At 38.8% G+C, this 23,509-nt stretch overlaps 1 protein-coding gene across 14 annotated transcripts in view; it reads left to right on the top strand.

The window, feature by feature from the left end:
* Positions 1 to 23,509, top strand: part of PCNT (pericentrin) — a 95,214-nt gene that overhangs the window by 53,918 nt on the left and 17,787 nt on the right. For 11 of the 14 annotated variants that reach the window (XR_004752207.1, XM_035331076.1, XM_035331074.1 and 8 more), the window contains 16 exons: positions 545 to 774; positions 1,245 to 1,364; positions 1,890 to 1,910; positions 6,014 to 6,241; positions 8,680 to 8,850; positions 9,908 to 10,060; positions 10,663 to 10,833; positions 11,092 to 12,210; positions 15,035 to 15,571; positions 17,240 to 17,339; positions 17,772 to 17,926; positions 19,578 to 19,775; positions 20,058 to 20,231; positions 20,882 to 21,077; positions 21,642 to 21,864; positions 22,370 to 22,520. Coding sequence is in view for 13 of the 14 variants with exons in the window: in XM_035331076.1 (XP_035186967.1) it covers positions 545 to 774; positions 1,245 to 1,364; positions 1,890 to 1,910; positions 6,014 to 6,241; positions 8,680 to 8,850; positions 9,908 to 10,060; positions 10,663 to 10,833; positions 11,092 to 12,210; positions 15,035 to 15,571; positions 17,240 to 17,339; positions 17,772 to 17,926; positions 19,578 to 19,775; positions 20,058 to 20,231; positions 20,882 to 21,077; positions 21,642 to 21,864; positions 22,370 to 22,520 (3,947 nt within the window). In the remaining variant the exon portion in view is untranslated. The remainder of the gene's footprint in view (positions 1 to 544; positions 775 to 1,244; positions 1,365 to 1,889; positions 1,911 to 6,013; positions 6,242 to 8,679; positions 8,851 to 9,907; positions 10,061 to 10,662; positions 10,834 to 11,091; positions 12,211 to 15,034; positions 15,572 to 17,239; positions 17,340 to 17,771; positions 17,927 to 19,577; positions 19,776 to 20,057; positions 20,232 to 20,881; positions 21,078 to 21,641; positions 21,865 to 22,369; positions 22,521 to 23,509) is intronic. The other 3 variants (XM_035331069.1, XM_035331073.1, XM_035331081.1) reach the window with 3 other exon arrangements.

The raw sequence follows: 23,509 nt of genomic DNA, 5'->3' as shown, positions 1-23,509 counted from the left end.
ATTAGAAGGTTTGGTTTGGAAGAGATTTTAAGCAAGGTGGGACATTGGGATGGAAGTGGTGGCATGGACTTGAGATAAAATAGTGAAGAATGAAGCAGTTGGAAGGATAGATTTGAGAGACTGAGTGGCTGAATTTTGTGTGGGGGGCTTAAACATGGGGTTGGAGCACATCTGGAATGAAATGAATTTGTAGGAGTGAGGATCTTGTGTGCTTTGCAAAGAACCTCTGGGGCAGGAGGGTTGTGGAACTGGGGTTGAAAGGGCAGAGACTGAGGGAGGGAGTTTAAATGACTTCTAGTGAGGAGTCATTTTCTGTTGTTAATAAGGTAGTCTTAACAAAGAGGTTTTTACGTTTTTAAAGACACGGTGGGCAGCCAAGTATCTGACATTCTTTTGTGTCTTTTTAAAACTTCTGGGGATGGCCAATTTGATTTTGTTGCTCTCAAAGTACCTGAATGTAATATTTTAAATTCAGAGTGGCTTAGTGCTTTTTGTTTTTTTTTGTACCCTACACTGATAACCTTTTTATTTTTGTGTTCTTCAGGTCTACTCAAGGAATTAGAACTTTTAGCAAAGGAGAAATTAGAGCTTCAGTGTCAGGCAGAGAAGGACCATTCCAACTTACGCTCTCAAATGAAAGTTTTGGAGGTAGAACTAGAAGAACAGCTGCATAGTAATCAAGACCTGGCTAAGCAGTTATTGGAGGTTGCTGAATTAAAACAGCAAATTCAAGTCCTTGAAAAACAGCTTAAAAAACAGCGGCAATTCATGGATGTAAGCAAACTTGATATGACACGTTCACAGTTTTGGATGTAATAAATATTCTTCTTAGTTTGTGATTGTGACTTGGAAGATGGCTCCTAAAATATGATGCTTCTTCTTTTCTTTAAATCTTGATATTCTAGTCTTGCAAGACTAGACTCACAAACCCCCCCCGGGGGGGGGGGAGATAAATCTTTTTCTGTAGTATTGAGACATTTTTTCCTTTTTTAAAAAACTAATTGCTGATGTTAGCTTGTATGTACATTGGAGTCAATTTTTTGTCTTCCACTAAAATTTCAGCTATACTTTAAGGACTTCAAAAAGCTTTTAGTTACTTGTAAGTGAGCATAGCTTCTTCACAGCATTGTAAAACCAAAACCAACTAAAAAAAAAAAAAAAAAAAAGATTTTTCTTGTTCCCAATATTTTAATGAAATTAAGAGTTTCTAAAAAGGTTTTCATTTTCTCTGTCTGTGTCGGTAGGAACAAGCTATAGAAAGGGAACATGAACGTGATGATTTTCAGCAAGAAATTCAGAAGCTGGAAGAACAGTTAAAACTTTCAGCAAAATTGCAGACTTCTGGAGAGCTGAGAAAGTATGGGGTGAGTAAAATCACGTTTAGTGGCTAATGGAGGCTTACTACATATTAAATGCCAAAAACTGTATCTGCTTTTGGGGACTGGCTCTCGAGAGACTTTTTTCCTGTTGTCCAACAGAGCAGGTTCAACTGCCCCCACACCCTTTACATGCGCTCCATGTCTGGGCTACATTTAGGGGTGAGGGATTACTTGTATTACTTAGAGGTAGAAATAAATGCTTTATTTGAACCTGTGCATTACAGTAAATGTTCACAGCCTATTCATCCAGTTTACGTAACTATGGAGGAGAAGAATACATACTCTGCTCTACAAAGCACATGAGGAAAAGCTTCTGGGTTCCAAACTGGTTTAATTTTTCCAGCTATACCAGTTCTAATAAAATATATTTTTGTCTTTATGCCATGTCCTGTTTAAGCTTATAAATCAGTGCTTTTGTTCAGATGCTTGTTTGTTTGATACTTGGTTTCAAAGATTAACTTTTGTTTTTCTTGTGTTTTTTCTTTTTTTCCATAAATGAACATTATACAGAACTATGAATTGATTCTACAGGTAGGGAAAACAACATGAACATATCTTTAATCTTTCTTTCCTTTTCCTTTCAATCTCTTCTAGATATTACTAGATATACTTTTTTTTCCCATTCTTCCTTTGTCAAGTCTGCTTCAGCTTGACTCAGAGATAAGGATGCATGTTTTAGGGTGGCAGAATTCTTGCAGGGGCTGGGAAACTGCTTTCAACTTAATTTCCCGTCCGTAAGTACTTGATTCTTATGGATGGAGTACTGCATCCAGTTCTGGGACCCTCAGAACAAGAAAGATGTGGACCTTTTAGAGTGGATACAGAGGAGGACTCCAGAGATGATTAGAGGTCTGGAGCACCTCACCTATGAAGAAAAGCTGAGAGAGCTGGGGATATTTAGCCTGTACAAGAAAGTGTTCTGGGGAGACCTCATTGCAGGCTTTCAGTAGTAAAAAGGGGCTTATGAGAAAGATGAAGAGAGACTTTTTCCAAGGGCGTGTAGTGATAGGACAAGGAGTAATGTTTTTAAATGGGAAGAGGGTAGATTTAGGTTGGTTATGAAGAAGAAATTCTTCACTATGAGGTTGGTGAAGCACAGGAACAGGTTGCCCAGAGATGTGGATGTCCCATCCCTGGAAGTGGTCAAGGCCAGGGTTGAATGGAACCTTGGAATAATGGAAGTTGCCTCTGCTCATTGCAGGGGAGTTGGAGTATGATGATCTTTAACGTCCCTTCCAACCCAAATCATTCCAGAATTCTTCTGGCCTGTTGTTCAGATATATTATATGCAGTTACTTACATTAAAAGTGCCTTTTGGAATGCAAGGGGAAGCTGAGAAATGTAATAAAGATAATGGAATTATGATGATATACTGTACCACAGACTTCAGCTTTTGCTTGTGGCATTGCTCTTAACAAAACTTCAATGTGTATACAAACTAATTTTCTTTCCATCAATTCATTTATGTGCAGTCTATGAAATTAGAGATGAGGAAAAGGCTGAGATGCTGAATGCCTTCTTCACCTCAGTCTTTAGCGGCAGGACCAGTTGTTCTCCAGATACCTGGTACCCTGAGCTGGTGGAAGGGGATGGAGAGCGGAATGTGGCACTCATAATCCACAAGGACATGGTTGGCAACCTGCTACAGCACTTAGATGTACACAAGTTGATGGGGCTTGATGGGATCCACCCAAGCGTACTGAGTGAACTGGTGCAAGAGCTGACCAAGACTCTTTCCATCATTTATCTGCAGTCCTGGCTATCAGGAGAGGTCCCAGTTGACTGGCAGCTAGCAAACATGATGACCATCTACAAGAAGGGCCGGAGGGTAGTCCTGGGAAACTGTAGGCCTGTTAGTTTGACCTCAGTGCCAGGGAAGCTCATGGAGCAGGCTATCTTGAGTGTCATCACAAGGTACTTGGAGGGCAAGCAGGCGATCAGGCCCAGTCAGCATGGGTTTATGAAAGGCAGGTCCTGCTTGACAAACCTGATCTCCTTCTATGACAAAGTGACATGCTAAGAGGATGAGGGAAAGGCTGTGGATGTGGTGTACCTTGATTTCAGTAAGACTTTTGACACCGTCTCCCACAGCATTCTCCTCAAGAAACTGGCTGCTCATGGCTTGGACTGGCATATGCTTCACTGGGTTAGAAACTGGCTTTGTAGCTGGGCCCAAAGAGTTGCGGTGAATGGAGCTAAATCCAGTTGGAGGCCGGTCACTAGTGGAATCCCCCAGGGCTCAGTACTGGGGCCAGTTCTCTTTATCGATGATCTGGATGAGAGGATTGAGTAAGTTTGCAGACAACACTACATTAGGTGCATGTGTCAATCTGCTCGAGGATAGAAAGGCTCTGCAGGAGGATCTGGATAGGCTGGACCGGTGGGCTGAGGCCAACTGCATGAAGTTCAACAAGGCCAAGTGCAAGGTCCTGCACCTGGGATGCAACAACCCCAAGCAGTGCTACAGGCTGGGAGATGAGTGGTTGGAAAGCTGCCTGGCAGAGAAGGACCTGGGAGTATTGGTTGATGGTCAGCTGAATGATAGCTAAATATGAGCTGGCAATGTGCTCAGGTGGCCAAGAAGGCCAACAGCATCCTGGCTTGTATAAGAAGCAGTGTGGCCAGCAGGACTACAGAAGTGATCATCCTCCTATTTTCAGCTCTGGTGAGGCTGTACCTCAAGTACTGTGTTCAGCTTTGGGCCCCTCACAACAAGAAGGACATGGAGGTGCTCAAGAGAGTCCAGAGGAGGGCAGCGAAGCTGGTGAGGGGTCTGGAGAACAAGTCTTACGAGGAGCGGCTGAGGGAGCTGGGAATGTTCAGCCCAGGGAAGAGGAGGCTCAGGGGCAACCTTATCGCTCTCTATAGGTACCTTAAACAAGGCGCTAGCAAGATAGGGATTGGTCTGTTCTCCCATGTGCCTGGTGACAGGACAAGGGGGAATGTGCTAAAATTGCACCAGGAGAGGTTTAGGTTGGATATTAGGAAAAACTTCTTTACAAAAACTTCTTTACTGAACAGGTTGTTAGTCACTGGAATAGGCTGCCCAGGGAAGTGGTTGAGTCACCATCCCTGGAGGTCTTTAAAAGATGTTTAGATGTAGAGCTTAGGGATATGGTTTAGTGGAGGACTTGTTAGCGTTAGGTCAGAGGTTGGACTTGGTGATCTTGGAGGTCTCTTCCAACCTAGACGATTCTGTGATTCTGTGTTTATGTAAATCAGTGATATAGAAGCAAATCCTGTATGAACAACTGAATCTTTGGCAGAGTGAATTTTCTGTGCTGGAAGACACCAGATTGTCACCTGCCTTCTGTAACCTCTGATAGGAGTTCATTAGATTTTGTTAAAAGTAGAGTGATTACGTATCATTCTGCACCCATCTTGGCTTCTCATTTACTTGAATACCATGCATTATGACTTTGAGGCTGTATTACACATATAGCCTGCATGTTCTTTGTATAGTGGCAAAGATCAGAAAAAGAATGGCAAAGATTTTGCTTTGAAGGCCATGTGACTTTTTGGAGATGTCTCTACCCAGAAGGTATACCTCTGGCAGTCCTTCCTTGAATCCTGAACATACAGAATCACAAAGGATGTATGTAAAGTTATTCAAAGTATGTCAGACTGTTAAGGCCCTATCCTGCTTTTCAACCAAGATTGTTAGATGGATGATCGTTGTTTATGAACCACTAGTGTTTATGTGGCTTAGTAAATGGAAAGTTCTGAAGAATATAAGACTAGATGATGTGACTATTTGCAACCTCTCTCAAAAGGATTAAAACTTATATGGAGAAAGGGACACAATGGATGTAGCTAACTAAGCACATGACGTGTGTGGGTAGGATGAGGTATGTCTGCAGTCTGCCAAAACACAGCAGAACAGTTCTTATACAGTTGCTTAATGAATCTGTATTGTCAATAACTGCTTACCTTGCACTGAAACAGTTCAGTTCATTTGAAGTTTTAATTTGTGCATGTAGTAGTAGTTAGAGATTCATAGTTTTTTTTCCCTTTGCTCTTCAAGGTATATGAGCGGGATTATTTTGTGAAAAAGTGCTGACTGGTGCTTGGAGCTACTATCTGAGAGTTTTCCATGGGGCTGAAGGTTGTGAAAGTGTCTCCTTATCTGCAGAATTGCATCACTAGCTTTCTGGCAATGTGATTATTAGATGTTGATTAAGTTGCATATTTTTCTTTCAATTCTTGGTATTTTCTTTCAAACTGCAGTTTCCAGAAGTAATGAAAAAGGGTTCTGAGGTTATAGAAATACATCCAATGCTATTAGTAATAATCCATTTAATCCTGAGTTTTTTATCTTAAATTAAATGAAGTTCCTTCCGATGAGCATGGGAACTAGAGTATATACTTCCTTGCAGCATTTTGCTAGAATACTAAAAATGTAGTGTGTGTAATCAGTTGTGTATTTAAGAGCCACTGCATTTGGAAAACAAATGGAACTTGTAACTTCAGGAAGTTACTTTTTCATCCTTTCTCCACATCTGATTTTATTCTTTTCTGGGATCTTAGTTTAGTTCATAGTAGAACTCTTTGTGCTTAGCCATGAAGTGACTCTTGCCTCCAACTGGAAGCTTCTTAAGTTGCCTGAATATCTATATAATGTGTTTTCCATATAGGTAGACTCTCTGCAAGCAGAAATAAAAGAGAAAATGGATGATTACAATAAGCTGTTATTAGAAAAGGAGGAAAAGCATCAAGAAATCATAGCTCGTGATAAAGAGATAGAAAAACTGCTGGCACAAGTACAAGAACTGGAGCAGAACAGTACTGAAGTCTCAAAGACTGTTAACTGCTTGGAGCAACAACTACAGAAAATGAAGAAAGTAGAAACCGAATTAAAACAGGTAACTTTAAAATAGTTAATTAAAAAGACATTAGGCAGACAATGTCTTTGTAGCACATATCAGTGACTGATACAGTGTTCTTTGAGACTATTCCTTGCATTCAAGGGTGAGTTAAACCATTTTATTAATGGCAGACATTGCAGCCAATGTTTTAAACAACTTCTGCTTTTATGGACTATAAGCCAACTTACTATATTGACAGCTGTCATGTTTCAGTGGATCAAAGGTTTTCTTCTCTGGAGGTTCATGAGAGATAGTATTACTGAATATTAAATCTGGTGGGTCTTCAATAAGCAACTTTGTTAAAATCATATAAGCTTAATCAGTAGCTCTTCTTGCTGTATGCCACTGGAGCCAGGTTTTTTTGCCATGCTTCCAGAATTTGTTACTACAGCAGATTTAAATACAGCTGAATTAATGGAATTACATGCTGTTTAGCAAAATTGTCTCCTCACAAACATCTGAATAACCTTTCCTACCTTTTTAGATTAAATGTTTGTTTCCTCCCAGCAATTTTCCTTCAATAACTGTTGTTTATGTGTCTGTCGAGTTTCAGGATTTCAGAGTAGCATGATCTAAACTAAATATTCTCTATTATTCTGTTAATAGTTGCTTCCATTATTTTTGACTTTAAAAATTGTGAACAAAAAATGTCATCTGCCTAGAGTAGGTATTCCTTGTTCTTTTCTGGCCCAATTTCTTTCAGTTGCCCAGGTTGTTGGTATGTAACAATGATGGTTTTGGTTAGGGTTGTGCTGAGAGAGGCTTGGTCCTTCTGAGTTGATGGCCCGTTCTTTTGCTTTGAGGTCTTGAAAGTGGGGCTCACTTAAGGAGCCTGTTATCCTTATCCTACATGTTTTGGAATCAGGCAAAAGCGATACCACAGTATGCCCTAACTGCACAGGCATCCAGTATCAGGTTTTACATTGATGCTTTGCTCTGTTTTTTGACTGGGTTGCTGCTTGCTTTTGCTGGGTCACTGTTATGACCCTAGAACGTAGCAACAGAAGAATGTTAAGAGAAACATAACTCATGTGCAGAGCTGTACAGACACCATGACACACTTGTAGCTCTGCTGTGCAATAAATGGAAGAACATCTGAGAGGAAGTGGCCTGGTTCTGCAGTAATCCAGATTTGCATGTAGCTATTAGGAGCTTTTTGTGAGTGATCAAGATGAGCTTCAAAATGGTGCGGATAATGTCTGTCTTTTATTTGACATCAAAACTAAAGATAAACACCAGTGTTGTTTGGGTTTCATCATAGTGTATGACAGTAAAACACCTGAAGGGCTGGTTAATGTCACAGATACTGCGTGATGGCAAGAAAAATTCATCAAACCTTAACTGGCTGCATCCCCTGTAATTTCCCCTTTCCTCTTGTGTGCTTTGTGTATGTGGGGACTGCCCCAGAGCTGCCAGAAAGCCAGCGGGGACTGCCTAGAGGCTGGTGGGTGGAGGATGTCCAACGGACTCTTCAGTATCTGCATGAAGTTTTGGGCAGCTCTTTTAAATACATGTTGTTGGGCATGCTGTTTTGGTAGTGTGGTAAAACAGACTTTTTTTTTTTTATCTTTTATCAATGTCTCTTTCATTTTAAGATCAGAAGATGCTATCCATGTACTCTGGGTCTTTTCTCTCTTTAATTAGAGAAAAGATAGTCAGTTTATTTTTGGCAAATCATATAGTGAATCTAAAATAATCCTTCTATTAGAAGTATGTTTATTGAGCTACGGTCAGAATAAGTGTTGAACAGCAGAGGCAGTTCCTGCCCTAGGTTTCATGTCCAGCTTTCCTTTATTGTTTTAAGTACAAATAGGTATGCATGCTCTTTGTATGACTTTGCAAGTGAAGCGTTCTATGTTGGACTGACCCAGATCCTGAAGACTGTGTTAGAACCACAGAGGACTGGAGGAGAAGTTTTTAAAAAAATAAATAAAGGAAGAAGACTGTCAACTTGTCAGACCACAAATCTGATGCAAAAAATGTAGTGCTGGTGCTTCATTTTTTGATTTATCATTATATATTTGTAGGAGGTGTTTGGTCTACCCAAAACTCTCCACCTCTTACATTTACTTACATTTAGCTTGGCAAATATATGGTACCATAATCAATTTGGAAATGGCTACAAGAGCAAGATGTTTAGATTATTTAACAAATATATAGTACACTGTATAACACAAAGTATAGTACTACCACTGATTGCTGAATTTTTGGATGTTAAACTTAGATTAGAAAAAAAATAAAGGGGTAAAAACCTGCAGGTGAGCTAAAAACATTCAGTTGTTTCGCATTCCTATGTCTTTATAGACATAGTATTAATATTTTTGTTCTTACACTGGGGATTTTCAGGGATCAAGAAGTATTCTGGTAGGATTATTCTGTCCAGATGGGTCTGCATATTGACAGCAATTAACTCTAACATAAAAATTACTTTGCAGGATAAAGAAGCATTGCAACAGCAGCAGTACAATAACCTTATTCAGATCTCTGCCCTACAATCTAAATTGGATGAAGCAAGGCACAGAGTACCCACAGAAGGCACTTCTGACCAAGGGCTGAAGGAACAGTTACAGGCAGAACAGGAAGCACTTGAGAGGAAAGAGGGAGAGGTAATTTGAGTTTTGTTAGTGTTCTGTAGATTTTGGGGTTGCTCACGTAATTCTAGAATCATTTTGTGTAAACTTGTAGCTGAGAGTTTAAGCCATTCAAAAATCAAATGACAAAAGTTCTTGTGGTAAATGTGCCTTTTTGACTTGTATTCTCTGTGGTTTGGTATTAACTAAATTTCCTTTGTTTTCTTTGTTTTATTGTCCCTCTGTCTGTCTGTCTCCCATTCCTCTGGAAATTGTCTTGTGATGATTCACATCAGCTTTGATTGATCAATTTCTGTTGTAAACTGATTTTCCTTTCCTCCCAAAGTTGAGATGCAGCAGGAAACAGATAAATTTTTGTTTGACTTTGAGAGTAAGCAATGATCCTTTTAAGAACAGGAGGACCAGTGATGCATAATGGTGTCATTTGACCCTCTACAATTTGTGGGCCAGATAATTTTAGCAATGAGCACTTGTACTAAGCTAAAGTGCAATATAACTGATAACATTATTTAGACCTTTTTTGGGTGCACACCTACACACTCATCCCTCATGCAGTATTTTATGTAATATTGCATAATTACTTTTGCCTGTGTAATATACAAACATACAGTCCGATTTAGAATGTGTAAAGAAAATAAAGCATGGGTGACCCTTCAGTTAATTCTACACCTTTGTTTCAGGAGCAGTAAGCTAATAAAAACTCATTTTTTATACATTGAAGTTTTGTATCTCTAGAAGCCTTATTTCAGGAGTCACCAGTCCTGCTTCTTAAAGCACTTGAACCTTGCTATATAGTAAGGCAAGAGAGAAAAACTCTGAGAAATGTGTAGTTATTGACTCTCTTACAGGGTGAAGTTGTCAATGTTCAGAATTTTTTTGGTAGTTGTGTACTGGGATTAGCACTCTTTTTATGTCTCAGATATATTGTTAATTTATTTAATTAAATTAGGGAGAGTTTAAACTATAGAATCTGCTGAAGCTACTGGTTCTAACTAAACATAGCAATGAATGAAACTTTATTTCCTGCTTAAATAGGTGACTAAATTAAAACAGCTATTTTCTTTATTTCTAGATTGCAAGCTTGTTAGAGCAACTAGATCAATATAAAGATAAATTGACCAGTAAAAATGAGGAGATATTGCAGCTGAACTTGCAGCTAGAGGTGCAAAAAAATCTTAGCACCTCCAGCATCAGTCAACTTCAGCTAGAGAATGCATACTTGAAGGTAGGTTGTCTTGGCTTTAGTGTGTACCAGGTAAAACTTCAGATACCTCCTTTCTTGAGTGTTGTGGTCTTTATCTCATAATGTGATAAATATGTACTTTGTTTCTGTTGTCAAGAGATTATTGTATTCCTGTTGGGAAAGTAGATCTAGAACAGCAACAACAATAAAAAATGATACTGTAGATTCATGCTTATGGCATTATCTTCCATGTTCGTTTGACATTAAAAGCTTAGCTTTTTTTTCTGGTCCTGATAGATTGAGCATGCAGCATTATTGTTTAGTAAACAGTAAACTACGTATTATGCATTCCTGACTGACCTCTATGGCCACAGCAAATGTTGTTGTAAAACTGGTTGGTTGTCAGTATGGCAAATAGTGCTTATCTGTTACCTTGAAAGTTAAGGAACGTTGTGGCAATTTAATCCAGTGGTACAAAACCAAATAAAGTAGCTATTGTTGTCTTTTTTTTAAAAAAAAAAAATAATAATAACATTATAGTAAGGAGAAGAATGTTTAAATAAAGCCCTTATTAGGTCTGTTCTGCTACTAGGCTGGGGGAGAAATTAAGTCGTTTTGAATGAGACTGCTGTTTTTCTCATCAGGAGGATCTAACAAAACTTCACGTAAAGCAAAATCATGACTTAGGTGTTAGCGATACTTCAGCTCTGTCATTCCCACAAGCACTACTTAAAGAAAAGAATCAAGAAATTGATCATTTGAATGAACAAATGAAAAGACTCAAGCATGAGCTAGAGAACACTCTGGAGAATACGGTAAGAATATTTACTAGAAGTTTATTGTTTTATTTTGATGTAAACAACGTGTACAGAATCATATTGCAAATGAAGACTATTTGGTAATTCTCTTAAGAAAGTAGAGAGTACTCTGAGTAGCTACCCACCTGAAATCTGTAATTGTTTCTGCTGTCAAATGTGTGATTTTAAAAAACAAAACAGAAGTAGTTTGATTTCTATGTGCAATAGCAATTCTTCCTACACATGTTAATATTCAGACCTTATCCTTTTGCGCAGGTTGTGGAAAACCAAAAATCTGAAATCGAAGAACTCAGATCTCTTATTGAGCACCTTCGTAGTGACCAGGAACGGCTGCGTAAGGACAAGGATGAAGAGGCAGAGCAACTTCATGGAGTAATTGAGAAGCTTCAAAAAGAGTTGGCACAGTTTGGACCAGTATGCCATGAAGTTAGTGACAACCAAAGTGATCTTTATCAACTTGGATTGGAAAAATCAGTGGAAGACCTTCAGAATGAATTGAAGGGATTGACAGGTTGTCAGGGTGATACTGATCTGGACAGAAGAAATGCGTTACTAATCACCAATGTGAGAGAACTTCAGGAAAAGCTAGAGCTTGTCTCAACTGCTAGAGAAGCTCTGCAGCAGCAATTGGAAGACAAAGAATCACAGTTGAAAATGGAAGTAGAAATTTTAGAGAGAAAATGCCAAAATGCACAGGAGTCATCAAAGCAACACTTTGCAGAACTAACCTCTCTAAGAATACAGTACAGTGCACTTCAGGAAGAATACAGCCTTTTCCAAAAACGTGCATCTCAGAGAGAGGTTGAAGCAAGAATTACTACTTCTCGCATTCAAGAACTTGAAGAAACTCTGAAAGAGAGGGAAGCAAGTATTCTAGAAAAAGATACACAGATGAAGATAATGGCAGATCAAAGAGAAGCTGACAAAAATGAGTTGCAATACTTAACAAAACAAGCAGCAGAACTTGAAACTGAGTTGAAAAAGAAAGATGCAAATCAGGCTCAAGATGTTTACAGTCTTCAGTTAGAAGTTTCTAGACTTGATTTTCAGGTGCAAACACTGAATCAGAAAGAAGCAGCTAATCAGAGAGAAATCAATGAACTGCGAGGTAGCACTGCAAAATTGAAAGATCAGATCAAGGCATACGTGAAAGAGCTTGAAGCCTTACAATTGGAAAGAGATGAACTTATTTCACAGTTGAAGTTGTTCAAGTCAAAGGAGCAATGTAATAATGAAGAGGCTAACTTTCTCAAGGTGTCCTGCCAAGGAGGAAGAAAAGATGAAGCGCTTAAAAAAGGAATGGAGGAGTTGGAAGGAGTGGAAGTTTATGTTGATCAGTCACTTCCAGTTTTGCTTTCCCCAGTTGATATACTGGTATGTAATTATTTTAGTAATAGTATTATGCTGTTTTAAATAAGTCAATATTGTGAGTCTCTACAGCCCTATAGTTTTTCCTTTCAATGCTGTAATAGTAGAAATAAAAGTGCTGATGGCCCGTACTACTAGGTTCTAAGAAAGGGTGAAAATGAATACTGTGTTATATAAATGGCTGTTGTCAGTCAGTTTACGGGTCTGTCTTTATGTAGTTTCTCCAGCAGTGGCTAGAGATGGATAATTTTATTAGAAGGCTTTCTTTACTCTGAACCTTTTCTAGATCCACTTGCTCCACATAACTGAATATGAACTTGTATTAAATTACTTGATTTTTGAAACAGTAAAATCGAGGTGATTTGTTTTTAGACAGCTGTAGTCATCTGTCATACTAAATTACTGTCTGTTAAGGCTGGTTTATGAAGGTGATAAGTGTTAGTAAGAGGGCTTATATGAAAAGAGTTTGAGTACATAGGAAATCTAGAGACAAGGACATCATGTGGAAAAATGTCAAATGCTTCGCACAAGTCCAGATAGATGATGTCAATTGCTCTACCCCTACAGAAATCATGTTGTAGAAGGCCAACAGATTTGTCAGGCATTTGTCCTTAGTGAAGCCATGTTATTTGTCAGCAGTCATCTCCTTATTTTCCACGTGCCTTAGCATAGTTTCCCAGAGGATCTGCTCCGTGATTTTGCTGGGAGCAAGAGGTGAGACTGACTGGCCTGTAGTTCCTCAGGTCTTTCTTCTTCCCTTTTGGAAAACAGGGGGTTATGTTTCCCCTCCTCCAGCCAGCAAGAACTTCACCAGACTGCCACAACTTCCCATATATGACAGTGGCTTAGAAACCTCACCTACCAGTTCCCCCACAGATGCATCTCTCAGGTGCCATGGGCTTGTACACCTTCAGGTTCCTTCAGTGGTCTCAAACCTGATCTTCTCCTACAGTGGGTAGTTCTTCATTCTCCCGGTCCTTGCCTTTGCCTTCCGGGACTTGATTGGTGTGGCTAAAGCTGGTCAAGACTGAGGCAAAGTCACTGAGTACCTCAGCCTTCTCCATATCTTAGGTGACCAGGTCTCCCATTTCCTTTCAGAAAGGGCCCACAAATTCCCTCGTCTTCCTTTCATCGTTGATGTACCTATAGAAGCTTTTTGTCTTGCCCTTGATGTCCCTGGACAAAAATGAATTTTAAGAGGGCTTTGGCTTTCCTAACCAGCATCCCTGGCTGCTTGGATGATTTCTCTGTTTTCCTCTCAGCCTGTTCAGCCTGTCTGTCCTTGCTTCCACCATCTGTAGGCCTCCTTTTTCTGCTCAGGTTTGGCCAGGAGCTCCTTGTTCATCCATGCAGGCCTCCTGGCATTTTTGCCTGACTCCCTCCCTCTTTGTTGGGATGCATTACTCCTGAGCTTGGAGGAGGTGATCCTTGAATATCAACCAGCTTTCTTGGCCCCCTCTTCCCTCCAAGGCTTTCTCCCACACTACTCTACCAAGCAGATCTCTGAAGAGGCCAAAGTCTGCTCTGCCAAAGTTCAGGGCAGCGAGTTTGCTGTGGTTCCCCGTCGCTGCCCTCAGAACCCTAAACTGCACCATTTCAAGGTTGTTGCAGCCAAGGCTGCCCTTGAGCTTCACTTCCCCACCAACCCTTCCTTGTTGGTGAGAACGAGGTCTAGCATAACACCTCTCCTTGTTGGCTCCTCTATCATTTGAAGAAGGTTACTGTCAACACATTCCAGGAACCTCCTGGATTGCCTATGCCCTGTTCTGATGACCCCCCAATAAATATCGGGGTGGCTGAAGACCCCCATAAGGACAAGGGCTTGTGAACATGGGGCTGCTCCTATTTGTCTATAGGGGGCCTCATGTGCTTGGTCTTCCTGGTCCAGTGGCCTGTAGCAGACTCCCACTGTAATGTTGCCTGTCCCTGCCCTCCCTTTCATACTGACCCATAAGCTCTCTGTCAGCTCCTCATCCACCCCAGGAGGAGCCGAAGGTCCATTTGTTAAAGAAGACCTATTTGTATAGATTGTTCATCCTAGAATAAGGTTTGGTAAACGTCTCTGAGTTGTGATACAGAACCTCTTCAGAAGAAAAGAAAGGACTTGTGCATGGAATATTGAGTCAGAAAACCCTCATGAGATTAAGCAACTCTTTACTTCTGAATGGTGAATTAAAACCAGTTCAAAATCTTAACATAGAAGGGCCTTCACATAACAGTGAACTTAACAGAAACAAATACAGTGCTCTTAGAGGAGTGAAGAACCCCCCTACAGTTATTCTTAGGTCCCAAAGTGGGAATGATGAAAATTAGGAAATTAATGAAAATGAAAGCTGGAGGTACAGCAAAAAGATGTTTGTTTCTCCTGGGTTGAAATGACAAGTACAGGAACCATATATACAGCTTTTCTTTTTAACTTGTTTGTTTGTTTCCAGTGCCCTTGGTCAGGAATTCAGTCTCCAGATAGTTAGGGGAGATTTGTCAAATCAGGAAAGCAACATGTTCTGATTTTTATTTATTTAAAAGTAGGAAGATCATCTACATAGCTACAAGGAGTATTCTATTTCCTGTTTGATGCAAAAGTCAGCTCTGCTGAAATAAGCATATTTTCTTACCGTATGGGTTTTTTTTCCCCATTGAAGATACTTTTCTAAAAAAAAAAAAAAGCCTGGTTAGTTTGTATATCAAATAAACTAAAGTGTTGGATTTTTGTATAAAATCTGGGAATAATAATAGATTAGATTATAATTTTTTCAATGAGTTTTTAAATATATTTTTCAGTTTGTAAATCATTTAAATTGCATTATGAAATTGTTTTATCTCATTGTAGGAAAAAGATGAAGTTATGTTTGACTCTGTGACTCACAACACAAATATAAAATCTCAAATTAAACAATCACAGGAAGATATCTCAGCTCAGGAAATGGACATGATGAACAGCTCTGAAGAGCAGAAAAATTTGAAAAAGCATTGCCAACTAACATTGAAAAATGATCGAAGTCCTGATTCTCCAAAAAACAATTTGAACATCTGCTATACTAAAGATACTCTGAAAGATTTCCAGGATTTCATTGTGGATATGGCTTCATGGGGTTCACCTGAGATTGTGAGGAAGGAGGATACAAGCGTGGAACTTGAACCAGTGCTTCATGTGACACCCTTTTCAGAAGCTGAAAGCACAGATTTTCAAGTGGTACACGTTAGGTCATCGCTTCAAGGAGATAATTCTCTCTTGATGGGATTTTCTAACCTGTATGAAAATGGCAGTGAAGAAGCAGTGGTGGAAGTAGATGTAAAATCTCCAGTTTTCTCTGAAAGTACCTATTCTGTTGATGATGATGAACATGTTATCGAGAAAAATATTTTGGTAAGCAATATTTCATGCCTTGATTTCATTGTATTTACACAGGACTGCTCAGCTCCGTTCCCATCCTAAATCATTGCTTGGTGATTGGCTCTAAGTAGTGGAAAATTACACACTGAGAGGGGTATGAATAGTGTTGTTCTGGATGTACCATTGTTAGTATCTCTCACTGTCAGATACTGGAGCAAACTCTGGGCTGTACGTAAAGATTGTTTGCCACAGCTTTGAACAAGTGAAAATGTCTTCCAAATACCAAAACTGAAGAATAGGCTGCTTATAGCAGGCTTAGTGTCCCACACATCTTTACGTGGCTGGTCTGGTGCCAGTAAAAATAGGAATTGCTCCTGTGTTTTCTGGAGACGTCTTGAGAGGACTTCGCAAATCCTGGTACTTTTGCAGTGGGATTTCATGGAAGTAACTGATTAGCAACTTTGTGGTAGAGAGTTAGAAGAGACTGTTTCAAAATAGGAGAATAAAGGTTTTTCTTGTTGATGGGAATTTTTGTATACTTGTTTCTGTATCCTTTCATGGGAAGATAGTGTACTTCAAAAATTAATTTTATTCATTTTATTCTCAATTTTTATGCCTTCCTTTTGAAGGAAAATTAATTATAAATAAATAAAATGCCCCTTTCTCCTATCTCCAACATGTGCCTCATGCCCTTTCCCATGGGCTGAGCTAGCAACCATGTAACTGAAGGGGTCTGGCTCAGTTTGGGACACTCTTTCAGTGGAAAACTGTTCACCAAGGGTTAAACTTTGATCACTTCATCAAACTAGTGTTGAGTTTCTGCACAGCTGTCCTAATTGCTAGATCCCAAACAGATGAAATATGTGTGATGCTGCAGCATGTGATGGGCACAGAAGAGGAAGTGCTGCAGAACTGTCTCTAGTGGCAGTTACATTGGGTTAAATGCACTGTTAACTTGTGGTTTTATTGAAAAGGTGAAGTTTAGGGAATATCTTCCTGCAGAGTTCAGCTTCTCTCAGACATAGACAACTTGAACTGACTGGCTTTGATAGAGGCCAGAGAATTTGGGCTGGTTTGGGTTTGTTGGCTCCCTGAAAGTTAGAAGGCTCTTATTGTGGTGGTGCAGAGGGCCATTCCTGACAGAGGTTCTCCTTCAGTGTTAATGTCAGGTTGGTTGGATGCTGACTGAACAGTGATAAAAGTTTGTATATTGGAACTTCATATTGAACTTTTAACCTTTTTTGATTTGAAAATGAAGAATCTTCTGGATGCTGACACAAGAGTGGATGTTGTATGTGATTTCAGCTTGGCTTTTGGGGAGCCTCATTGTGAGGTGTCCTTAATTCTACTTGCAAGTTGTAAAATGTATATAATGGTCCTATTTCTTCTGTTTTGCTACAGAAGTATCTAAAGGGAAATTATTTACAGTATTCCTCAGAATGACATGTCATCTGAGACTAAATGCAAATGCTTCTCTTTCAAAGACTCTTCTGTTTCTTAAGGCTACTGAAAGAGAAAGATGTAGGCAAAATGGTTTTCAAGGAGTACTGGAGCTGCATTTGTCATCATATTTGCTGCCTCTGACTCTTTGAAGGAGTAGGCATTTACTAAAGTCATCACTAGTAACAAAGTTGTTATAAATTGAGGCAAGTTGACAGCTGGATTCAGAAGACTAAGTTAATGTGAAAAATTATTTCCAAGCAGATGAGAGAAGCGGATAATCTAACCCCATCTGATTTGCAAGATGACATAAGATCAAGAGTCTCTGCCACAGATGTGATGAGCAATGAATACCACAGCAGTAAGTGTAACTTTGTAGATTCTTTTCACTTTTTTGATAGCTTCAACAGAAAACTATTCTAATGTTACCACTTTCCCCAATTTTCTTTTACTGTGTATCTTTTATTTGATATCTGTGCCTTTCTTAGTTGGTTCAGAAGATAGTCACTCTAGTGAAAGTCTACTTCTCCCTCTTCGTCCCTTTTCCTACTGGATAGGAGACATGGAGTTTTATTGAGTCTTAACTTAAAATCATCATCATCGTTCCTGGTGCTAAAGGTGACTGCTAACCTTTTTACGTGCTTAAGTTGGTTTGGGTCAACCTCTTATAGGATTTCGATCAACTAACTATGCGTTTATGCTAGCAGAAGGTATCACAGTTATTTGCAAGCGGTTATGCTGGTTTCATGTTCTCTTCAACTTTCTAACACCTGGGGGCTGTCTCTTTCTCTAGGTACCAGCTCAAATTTGGCAGCTAAACTAAAGCAGGATCTACAGCCATCAGACCACCTAGATGCTAGTTTCATGGCTTACATGCAGTACCGTGGCATGTTTTCAGATGTTATGGAATCAATGAGAGAGAAGGAATTATTTTCACCGCAGCTGAAGGTAATATATTGTTAATCTAAACATACTATCAAATTAAAACTGAAACAGTAGAAATGAGATGCTAATATAAAATGGAGTTAGCTGTTAGCTGCTAAGCTAACTACTTTAGGAGATTGACACTGTGAACTGTTCTGTAATGGTTTAAACCTCAAGTTGATTGTGATTCTTGAGACAAGCAAAAATGACTCTCATAACGAGCCTACTGACATTTATCCTGCTTGTACTTGCTAGAATTGCAGAAGTTTTGCTAGGACAGCGCTGGTGATGTTCCAGCATGTGTTCCAGCAGGACTGATCTGTTGATTGATGGGTTTGTCTCAGAGGCTTTACAGAAAGCTGTTTCATAAACAAATATATGTAGTTGAAATGGTGCTCCCTTGCCTATTTTTGACATTCTGACCTGATGGAGATCTGTGGAAACACCACTGTATGGAGGCATCTTTCAGATGGTTCAAGGAGGAGGAAGAATATACAGAAGATGAGCAATGATTGCTTACTCCAGTCATTAAGGCGAGTTCAAGAAAGCATATGTCCCAGGGACTCTGTTTTGGTGCTGTGGCTGAGCAAGCTCTGTGATTCCAGAAATTCCAGCTGGTGGAAAGGAGAAATTCAGTGCTCCAAATCATCTCCTGTATGAGGCTGGCAAGAAGTACAAGGCTTAGTGTGGTAGACTACAGGGAGTTTGAGCACAATACTATGTGAAGAAACTTGAGTAATATAAAACTAGAAGTATACTTCCCAGTGTGTACTTGCTGCCTCCCAAAATGTCTAACAGACACCTTCATCTAGTTTGGAAAATAAAGAAAGATCTGAAAAAGCAGAAAAATTTTTATTTAGTTGCTTTCATGGATCGTCAGTTACTGACCGGAAGATCTGAGTGCATGTTCCAATGCTGAATGTTTAGTATGACACTTTAGTGTGCTTCTGCTTCTCTTGTTAACGTTTACTAAAGGGTTGCATCATTAAGCATTCCTTCTTGAATTATTCAGTATTTTGATTCCAGATGCAGAAAAGCAACTTGAGTTGATTCAAAAGTTAAGTCATGCAGAGAAGTGCAAAGAAGAATACAAAGAGTTAAGGAAAAGTACCTTGTATTGTTGTAGTAGTAAGTAGCAAAGAGAGAGAGTTCTATGTCAAGGCTGGGGTATTTTTGGTTAAATGTATATAGAAAATGACTTAAATCTCCAATGAGCTTCCTCAAAATGAGACCAGGAAACATTTGTGCATGGAGTACAATGGAATGGAGAATGGAGAATTTATTTTAGAGATTATTTTGCCCAATAATATCAAAGGAAACTGTGTAAATTAAGATTACGTACAAATAACATCTCAAAATAACTAATCTGCTAAATTAAGCCAAGGTAGTCTAAATATATAATTCAATTATCTGTCATCGCTGGAGTTTAATAATATGACTTGATAGAACTTGATCTATTCCCAGAAAAACTGTTTAAGGGGTGTGTGTGCATATTCTGAGTTTACTAAGCATGTTAAGTACCAGGGCAGAACTGCATGCCTTTATTGATGTTACAGCCTAGGACAGCCACCTTATTTTTGTTGTCCAGTTCTATCAGATTCCACTCGTGTTGTCAAGATGCTGATACCTGTTTCCTTGTATTGAGTATTTTGTTGTTGTTTTTTTCCCCTGTCAGACTGTGCTGAAGATGGTATATGAGGAGAGCTGCAAAATATTGGCTTTGTCAGAACATTCCTTTGGTTTTAAGGAGCAGAAAAATGTTCATCAGACCACAGCAATGATGGAGGGATGGCAGAAGGAGGGCTTCGCCTTGTTGGATGCTATACAGTCACTGAAAGATTATCTTAGCAATGTGGCAGATAGAGGAAACAAGGTATGACAATAAAGATGTCTTGTACCCTTTAAAAACTGGTTAAATTGTTTTGTGTGTGTATATATATAGAGAGATGTATAATACATATATATATATATATGCATAAGTATATTAGATACTGTATGTGTGTACATATGAGGAGTAGGGGACACTTTCTGAGATTTGAACAGGCCTCTCAGACAGCTTTGGTCTGCTTGAATTAGCAATTAGTTTTACTCTTATGCAGTAATTATATCAAAGACAGTAGGTTACAGATTGGTAATAGGTACTTTTTTTTAACAGGAACATTCAGATATTGCTGCTGACTGGAGAGCAGAATTTCTCCAAGCAGTACAGAGTGTGTTTGAGAAGGAGAGAAATGTGTTGCAAATTGACTTGAAGTCTCACTTCTCCAATCCTGGGTGGGGCGATGAAGTTTCATTAGCGGAAAGACTAGAGTATATCATGAAACAACAAGTAAGAAAACCTCTTAGTATTATGCTCCTAAATCACTTCTATTCCCCCATTCTTTATTTGGGGTTAGATCTGGACATGTTGCATGGATACCACCATTATTTTTATAAGTTCATTACTTCTATTGTTAAATAATACCGTGTGCGTTAATTTGAATTGTAGAGGATGAGTAGGCTTTTCTAGTCTGTTTTGGCACTGTTTTTCTCATGCTCTTCTATTATAGAGCTTACTGATTATTTTACCTGGCAGCCAGAAAAAAATAGTGAGCAGAAGACTGTGACAGGGAAAAGGAGATAGCTGATAAAAGAATTCCATCTGGAGCTTCATAAACTTCTCTTGCAAAGGGAGTATCCTGAGCTAACTCCATATCTGTTTGGGATTTTTTCATTATAATTAGTTTTCATCTTGAGACCAGATGGTTTCTAGTAACTGCTATGTATAAACTATTATTACTATTATGCTATTTGGAAGCTAATAAAGTGGGGTCTTTTGTTACTTCATTTTAATTCAAGCAGTTAACGTTAAATATGTATTTAGTCATTTGAAGTTGCCTCTCTGTAAAACCTGTACTGAGTGGTTCTCTAGGGTTTATCTTTGTAGGAAAAAAAATGGGGATAGACTCGTAGATTTAATAGGAGTTGAATCATTTTCAGGAGGAACAGAGGCAGATGGTTGTAGAACATCTTTTCTCTTCAGACCGGAATAGCTTGCTCTCTGAGATACAGGACCTTCGAGCTCAGCTACGCATGACACACCTTCAGAACCAGGAGAAGCTGCAGCAGTTACAGGAAACTCTTACAAATGCAGAAGATCATGGGAGCAAACAAGAACACCAGCTTCGGAGGAAAGGTAGTCCTTGCCCAGTTTTCTGTATCAGTTCTTTCCTTTTTGCATAGAAGATAAAAAGCCAGTTTTAGCAGAAGAAGAAGCAGGCCTTTTCTTCTTTCTAATGTTGTTGTTTAAGATAAATCTGTGAAAAGCAAAGAGAAGCTTTAAAAGAACCCAAAGCAATGGAGTTGAAGGCTGACTCTATGTATATAGGAAAGAACAATAAATCTAGTAAGACACCCTTGGTGGTTTTCAGGGAATTCTTCGTATAGATATTTGCTAGTAAATATATTGTTTTGTTTAATGAGTTATAGAATCTGAGTAACAGGTTATTTGCAGTATATCACAGTAGGTTGTATAGTCTCACTCAGCTTTTATATCCTCACTTTTCCTGGTCCACTAGCAGGCAAAGCTGTAGCATATATGTACGTCTTTCTGCTTGATTTTATCATATTTGAAAATAACTTCTCCAGACAATAATGCTTTAATACAGCTATTTTTCTGCAATTTGAAGCAGTGTAACTGACAAATTGTATTGTCAAATTCTCTGTAATATAAATAACTGCTAACATTTTCTTATCCTAGTTGAATTATTAGAATATAAACTTCAGCAGGAAAAATCAATTGTAAGTGACTTGCACAGCTCATTGTCTGAGGAGCAGAAGAGAGTCTCTGAAACAAATGAACTCTTGAATCAAGAAAAAGCAGCAGCATCAGCCGTGAAGTTAGAGCTATATGAACATAAGCAAGAGAATGAAAGGCTACAAAAATCCCTAGAAGAGCATCGGAGGGAAATAAACAAGTTCCGGTGAGAAGTAGATTTTATTTATTTAAATTTATTGACAGGTCTGAAAAAGCTTTATACTCATTGGGTTCACAGAGGTGCCTCTGTCACTCTTCATGGTTATGTTTGTTTTTCTTTAGTAAATAATTTATTTATTCCTTGATTTAAATTTGAATATTTACCTTCCCAGTAGCACTTAGTTCATAACCTTCTCAGCAGTTGAGACATGTTGTATAAGTGTAATAGAAATAAACAAAGAATTGCCTCTTAGAACCACTTCTGTTCTTCCAGGATAGATAATTTATCTATAACTTTTAGTAGGTACTAAATAGGACAATTTTAGTTTTGCTTGCACGGAAGTAAGCTGTTTTAAAATGCTAAACAGCTGTGACTTGAAACTGACCTTAACTGAGGCTATCTTAAACAAGTCTATAGACCAACTCACAAAAAGTAATTCAAAATGTCTCACTTGCATCACTTGCAATGGATGTTCTGTTCTGAACATAAAGTGTCGTTTCGAACTTTTCAGTTTTGAATTGGAAAATAAAGAAAAGGATTTGACAGCCGCTCTCCAAGAATTGCAAACTGAACGCCTGACAGAAACAGAGCTGCGAGGCTTGTATGAGGAACAACAGTTTCAGCATAAGAAAGCAGAAGATGAAAATAAAAAGGCCTTGGAGGTAATGCCCTGCATCTTAGCTTCATATACCAAGAGAAGTGAATGAATGTGTTTTTGCGCTGTTTTTCATATCCAATGTTTTGTTCAATAACAGTTTTAAAAAAGAAAAGTTACTTCTACCCATTGTGCATGGCACTTTTTCCCCTGCAAAATTAAAGCTTTTATTTACTGTCTGCACGTACAGAAATAAGCAAATGTTGTGTGCATCTTTTTTATATCTTCTTAATGTTTTCAGAGCCTTACGCTTTCTCTTGGGGTCAGTTTTGTACTGCTTCTACTGTACAGGGAAAGCCAGATTCTACAATTGTGTAACTGCGCCCTTTATTCCAGAGGAAATATGCCATGAGGAAGTGCTGTGTATGATCAACTAAGATTATAAAGAAAACCATTTAATGATACATATGCTTGGCAGAGAGTATCTGGAACCTTTCTGATGTAAAATGTATCTTTGGAGGCTAACCAAACTTTCTTTATTTTTGTACCCTTTCTTCTGAACTGAATAGAAAACAAATGAACAGCTTTCTCACTGATACTGTGATAGCAATGACTTAGTTCTTGAAAAGACTTTAAAATGACTAGAAAATGAAGATGATTTAACGTAAGACTTTTGTAAAATTAGAAACCAAAGCCAAACTCTAACTCCAGAACACTCCTAGTTAGATGGCCAAAATGGGGAGAGACAGTTCTGACTCCATTTTTTTCTAGTCTGTCTTCTCATTTATGTTACTTTTCTGATAGGTGTTCAAGTGTGTAGGTGGTTTTTTTGGTTGTTTTTTCCCTGTTTGTGTGGTAGGCATGGTGCTAACATGCTCCATCTTGTAAAAGGACTGCTCAGGCAGAGAAGACAGGGACCATCTTATTTAAAGGCTAAAAAGAAGTGCATTGCCCAAGATATGGAGTTGTGCAAACTGTTCACAAGTGCCACTGCAGAATGCTGATGGAATACCAGTTTGTGCCAGATTTCTGCCCTGTAGCCATATGACCTAGATT

Source organism: Oxyura jamaicensis, chromosome 7, assembly GCF_011077185.1.
Source record: "Oxyura jamaicensis isolate SHBP4307 breed ruddy duck chromosome 7, BPBGC_Ojam_1.0, whole genome shotgun sequence".
NCBI classification, from domain to species: domain Eukaryota; kingdom Metazoa; phylum Chordata; class Aves; order Anseriformes; family Anatidae; genus Oxyura; species Oxyura jamaicensis.
The sequence above is the reverse complement of the archived record's forward strand: the minus strand, read 5'-3'. Positions and strand labels throughout refer to the sequence as shown.